Source organism: Condylura cristata, unplaced genomic scaffold (genome assembly GCF_000260355.1).
Source record: "Condylura cristata isolate star-nosed mole 26May11 unplaced genomic scaffold, ConCri1.0 scaffold00011, whole genome shotgun sequence".
Taxonomy (NCBI): Eukaryota; Metazoa; Chordata; class Mammalia; order Eulipotyphla; family Talpidae; genus Condylura; species Condylura cristata.
In genome coordinates this window covers 26,282,832-26,288,831 of record NW_004567112.1, presented here as the reverse complement: position 1 = coordinate 26,288,831, position 6,000 = coordinate 26,282,832, and the positions used below count along the sequence as shown (strand labels likewise).

Below are 6,000 nucleotides of genomic sequence, written 5' to 3'. Positions count from 1 at the left end.
GGCTGCTGCTGGACGGCAGGAGGTTGGCTGACTGCAGGACAGCCTCTGAGTGCTCACGAGCCTTCATGCGCAGGGCGGCCACGCTGGCCGTGCGGTTACTCTGGCAGCCGTAGGTGGGGAGGAAGGAGAGCCCCATGGGATCTGGGACACAGCAAGAGCACAAGGGGCCCCCTGGAAGGAGGAAAAAAACAAGCTGCTATCACTGTCCACATTCTGTCTCTCAGGACCTGGGATGAGAGCATGGAACTGAGGCCCAGCAGAGGGACAGAGTCATTCTGTTTCTGTCTGGATAGAAAAGGGGAGAGGTTAATAAGAGGCCAGGGCCCTAAAGATGCACAATCAAGAAACCCACTTGGCTGCTCAAGGGATTATCAGAGCCTCGGAGACTCGGTCATTCCTGGCTCCCTCCCGCCCCAGCTGTGTGGCCCTAGGCCAGGAGCTGGGCTTCTCTGAGCCTTGGCTTCTCCCCTTATAAACTGGAACAGTACCAAGCTCATAGGGTCATTCTGAGGATCCAGTGAGGCAATCCCACACTCTCCAAACTATGTGCCAAAGCACCCCTAAGAACTCTCAGGCATAGTACAAGGATAGTTTAAATTTTCAGAAATGAAGGAAACTCAACCACATCTATACATGCTGTACAAGCTGCAAGTGGAGACAGCTCACAGTTTCAACATGAGCTCGCCCTGCCCTCGTTTCAAGGATGTCATAGTTTTTTTTTCAGGTGCAAGTTCTTTTTATTCCCTGTCTTTAGAGATGAAGTTATGCTTCTTAAACTGAATTTGGCTGCAGGGTTGAGTAGAGAATGTGGATAACTTATCTGCTTCAGCGGGCAGGGCAGGACGTGGGGAGAGGGGCAGGAAGGAGACAATGGGCAGTGGCCAGGCCCCAGGTAGCTGGAGGGGAAATGAGGAGGCAGCCAGATTCCAGGGTTTCAATGAAGGATAGAGCCTCCATTAGTTGCTCACAGACAAGTGAGGGTGATGGAAAGGAAGGGTTCACCGAACATGCTTAGGCTGCACCTGAGCACCGAGTGGAATCAGGTTTCACTTTCAAGATGGGAACAAATGGAAAGAAAGGTTTTGGGTGGGTGGGGTGTGCGCGCATGCCCGCACACACACACATGCACACACACACACATGCAGACACACACACACACCACATACAGGAACTACGTGAATTCTGTGAATTCTGAGGTCCTGATGACTATCAGGTTCTGAGAAGAGAACTGAGCAGTGCTCAGCAGAGCTGGCACCTCCCGTGTCCTTGAGGGCCACCTATGTGCCCCGAAAGCACTCCTCCCCGCAGCAGGTGCCGCCCAGGCTGCATTCACATGCTCAAGCACTATCACGAGCCCCTGCCCCTGGGCCCCACGCTGCCCTTTCTAACACAGGTGCTGCGTTAACTGGAGCAAACACTCACATATGCCCTGCACGGTACTGAGCACACCATATTTTCACACATCTCTGCCCCCTCTCCCTCTCTCCCCTCTGGAACAATTCCAGGAAGTCAGTCTAATGCTATCTCATTTTGCAGAAGAGAAGACAGAAGCTAAATAGTAAGTGGCAGAGTTGGCTCTCACACCAGGCAGAGAACTGTACCTCAAACACTGTGTCCTCCATCCAGAGGGAAGACACATTGCCCCAGAGTCAGGGTTTCCCATTCAAGAATCTGAACCCTCCCCTCCCCTCAAGCACATCTGAGCATTTTTCTCTTCCTTCCGGAGTCCACCCAGAGGCAAGCACAACACCCTAGTTACAGCCTCACTCTCCAGGTGAGGAAACCAAGGCTGCAGGACCTACAGCCCGCGTTTGCACAGCTTACAGGGGCAGGACCAGAACCGTTTGCACAGCTTACAGGGGCAGGACCAGAACCTTCTGGCAGCCTTAAAAATCAGCTGTCACTTTCTGCCTTAGCTCTGACTCCAAGTCAGTACAGCCACGCACACCAAGATGTGCGTGTGATAAGTCACAAGCACTACTATCCTAAGGGAATTCTGAGCACCTGTCCCACAACCTCGTAGCCAGGGCTGCTGCAGCCTGGTAACAGCAGGAAATAAAATGTTGCATTGCGTCAAACAGTCCCGATTGCTGTGTTTCTCGTAGCGACTCACACAGACACACTCCCAGGGAGTAGAGGGGTGCTGGCCTGGCAAGGCCGGGCAGGTCCCACCCCACAGGGAGACTCTCTCCCCTCCAAGTCCCCCTCCCAAAGAGGAACTCAGGTGCAAAGAGACCAAAATAGGAAGCACGGCTAATATTCTTGACAGCAGGAAGACTGAAGATACAGTTTAGAATTTTTCTTGCTTTTCTGTAATGAAGGTGTATCTCTTTTACATCAGAAACAGAACTTTAAGTGAATGTTCAGAAGAGGAGAGACGCATCAGACATGCATGCCCCTGGCACATTTGAGGAGGGGCTTCAAGGGATTAGGGAACACAGAGCCTTCCAGGTCCTGAAGGTCAGGGAGGAGCTTGACTGGAGCAATGGACTTTGGGGGATACCACTTAGGCTGACTCCTGCCTTCTTGCTCCAACAGAAGCATCTGAGGGGGAGATAAATGGTCTGTGACTTGGTGGTGAAGATGGCCAGCTGCAGAAGTGCCACTTGGGCAAGAAAGCGCCTCTTCCCTGGATCCACAGCCTACACCTGCTAAGTAGCACCAGCAACAGCACGCCCCACGGAAGCCACTGATGACACGCTCAAAACCCAGATACAGAAGGGATGAAAAGTAAGTCACAAAAGTGAAACTGCAGAGGAGAGAAGAGTCTGCACAATGCCTGGTTCACTCCCCTCAAAACAAGACAGATGGGGAACGGAGGACCAGAGGAGCCCGCAGACACTGGGAGACTGTGGTCAAAAACTCAAGGGCTATAAGTACCACGGAGTATTGTTCCATCTTAGAAAGGAAAGAAATTCTGACTTATGCAACCACACAGGTGGTCCTCAAGGTCACTGTGCCAAGTGACCTAAGACAGTCACTACAGGTGAACTACCAGCATGGAGTCAAAATCATAGAGACAGAATGTAGAATGGTAGCTGCTAGTGGCTGGAGACAGGTGGGACATGGGGAATTATTTAATGAATAAAACTTTTCTTTGGGGAAGAAGAGAAAGTTCTGGAGACAGGTTCTAGGGATAGTCACACAACAATGAGAGTAGGTTTTTTTTTTAACACTTCTGAACTGTACACTTAGAAAGGGCTCTAACTTTGCACCCTCCCTCCCTGATGGAGCAACAGGCTAAAGCGCAGCACTATGAAGCTATCTGCAGTCACTGCAGCATGAGTACGATCCCAGGCAGGGAGCTGACCCACATGGCGCAGCAGACCTCTCCTGACCTGCCCACTGCCCCCCTCAATGGTGTATTTCAGTACATCTGCCTGTTCTGCTCCTCACTCTGATTCTGGTGAATCCTCTCATCCCCCATACCTCTGGCCTGTACCATAGTTCTTGTATACATAAAAAATAAATAAATCTTTTTTAAAGGGTTCTAACTTTAATCTTCTACATATTTTATCACAGTTGGAAATAAAATAATTAAAAAAATAACTACAAGAGCCAAAGGTGAGTTCAAGCCAAAGTCACCAGCCTTTCTGACTCCTCCAGCAGGTAAGGACTCCAAGGTCCCTCAGGCCAGACACCCTCAACCTGCCCCACCTACAGCATCGTGGCTAAGGAAGCATCCCATGGTTTCCATGCCACCCTGAGTCCTCTGATTCCTCTGTCCCACCCTCTGGGCAGTGCCCACTGGGTAGGCATCTCCACAGCAGGACAGCTGACCTGAGAGATGCACCCCAGCAACAAAGTTCTTTCACACAAGGTCCTTCACATAACATTATCCTCTGTCCTCATCTGCACCCCAAGACTGAACAGCAGCTAAAGTTCCCACCAACATTTCACATAAACAGCTCAAAAGCCACATGGAGGACTGCTGAGAAATGAACGACTGGGAGTCGACTTTTCTTTCTCCTGTCTTTGCCTGGGTGAGGACAAGGAAGATCTATCTGTCCAGGAGATAAAATTCAAGCAAGACTGGCGATCTCTGTGCTAGATAAGACCAAAAGCAAACAAGGAAACAAATCTAGTGTGATACTTATCAGGTGAAATCTATGTCACGGATTCAACTGTGCAGAGAGGACAATGCCCAGAAGCATGGGGTCAACATAATCTCAAGTAAGCTCACCGTGAGGCCTTATGGTGCTGGGTTATCTTAACAGATGCAGAACTTGCAGGAAAAGAAGGTTAAAGATCTCCTCTCCATCAGATAGAGAGGGAAAGGAAGATGGAAGGAAGGAAGTGAAAGAGCAGTGACATGTAGCTGGAATCAACCCCGAGACGTAATGGATACACTAAGTGCCTCCAGCTCTCTGCTTTCTCCAGGTATAGAGGTGGAATAAAAGCAAAGGGTAGAAAGAGAAAAAGGGATTTTTCCTTTCTTTATCATCAGCTTGCTACATTTATGCATGGGCTCTCTCTGGGGGTCATGAGTTTATGGCCATAATACTTTGTGGTCCCTTTGGCAAGATCTATAGAGAAGTGTTACATCTCAACAAAAAAAGAGTGATTTTAGGATGGGATGTGTATTTTAAAACTGAGTACTCCTTCAAATTTTAATGTATGTTTTCATGATTTCAATTGATTGGAATTTAACTTAATGATCTAATGACCAACATCTTCCTTCACTCCTATAGCTATTTTTCCACAAAGAAAAATAAAATTTTTACAAATGGGACCCTGGTAAAATGTGTTTGCAGTACCAATGGCATCATTGCATTTCTCCATATGCCTCCTGAACTACTAAAATCCAGACATAATAAAACAGAACCTCATCCTCTCTGTGCTCAGGGCAGCAGATGGACAAGTAACGGCCAAGTTCAAACCCAGACCTCAAAAAACATGTACTTTGCCCACGAAAAGCCCATACAAGGCTCTCACCATGCACTTACAGATGCTTCCAAGTGTACTGCTAGCGTAAGGTGTTTGATGTGTAAGAATGCCACCAGCCAGAAAGGAGATGGTTGCTGAGGGCAAACACCTTGATAGATAACCCTGAGCAAAGAGAACATTGATAAGACAGGCAAAAATCTCAGAATGCACAGTAATCTGGGGCCACTGAGTAGAGGGGTAAGCAAAGCAGTGACCGCAGGACAATCTGGAGCCCGGCAGCTGACACAGGGACTGTCACGAGAGCAGGTGCTTGAAAGGGCTTGGAAAAAGCACCCACACCTGCCAGTATGCTGAAACCGACTCCACCTTGAAGAGAGTCCTAGCACTCCTCTCTTACTACGTCAGGAAGGTGACAAAGACAGTTTAAAATGTCTGCCTCAAAACCAAGTCATTGTTACAGGACCTTGTAAAACAAGAGCAAGGAAAGGGCTCCAGACAGCCGGGGGCAACCTGCTGAAGCAGAGGAAGTGGGCTCTGGAGCCTGGCCCTGGGTTCTACTGGGAACCAGAACTGCGCTTCTCACCATCTTCCCAAGCTTCAGCTTCGTCATCTGTACAAGGAGGTAGCATGCCTGCCTTTGGGAGCAGTTCTATAAAGCACCCATGACGAAGTCCTCCAACGCTAATTATTTCCATAACCTCATACAAATTAAAGGGCAAGTCCAAGTCACAACTCACCACTTATTCCAGTCAGAAACTCCATCAATGACCAGTGCCACGGCTGCACCTGTGCCAAAGCACCCATCCCGCCCTCCACTGGCTCCACACGACCCCTACCCTGCCCCCACGCTGCACTGCCTGCACCTTGAGCCCTGTCCCATCTGACCAGAAAGGATGACTGATTCACCAAGAGAACTGTAAGAAGTGAGCCAAACAAACTTTAAAAGTCCTATCATTTAATGACTTGATTTCCAGATTCAGCCTGTAGTTTTCTTTTGTTCTCTTTCTTCCTTTGTCTCTTTCTGTCTCTCTTTCTTTTACTCTTTATTTCTCTTCCCTTCTGTTTTTCTTCTTCCTATCTATCAAGGAAGTATAATCTGAATGGGCCAACAAT

At 48.8% G+C, this 6,000-nt stretch overlaps 1 protein-coding gene across 4 annotated transcripts in view; it reads right to left on the bottom strand.

The window, feature by feature from the left end:
- Nucleotides 1-6,000, bottom strand: part of DRGX (dorsal root ganglia homeobox) — a 33,598-nt gene that overhangs the window by 2,009 nt on the left and 25,589 nt on the right. For all 4 annotated transcript variants that reach the window (XM_012723633.1, XM_012723631.1, XM_012723632.1 and 1 more), the window contains one exon: nucleotides 1-171. This exon is cut by the window's left edge and continues 2,009 nt beyond it. In XM_012723633.1, the coding sequence (XP_012579087.1) occupies nucleotides 1-171 (171 nt within the window). The remainder of the gene's footprint in view (nucleotides 172-6,000) is intronic.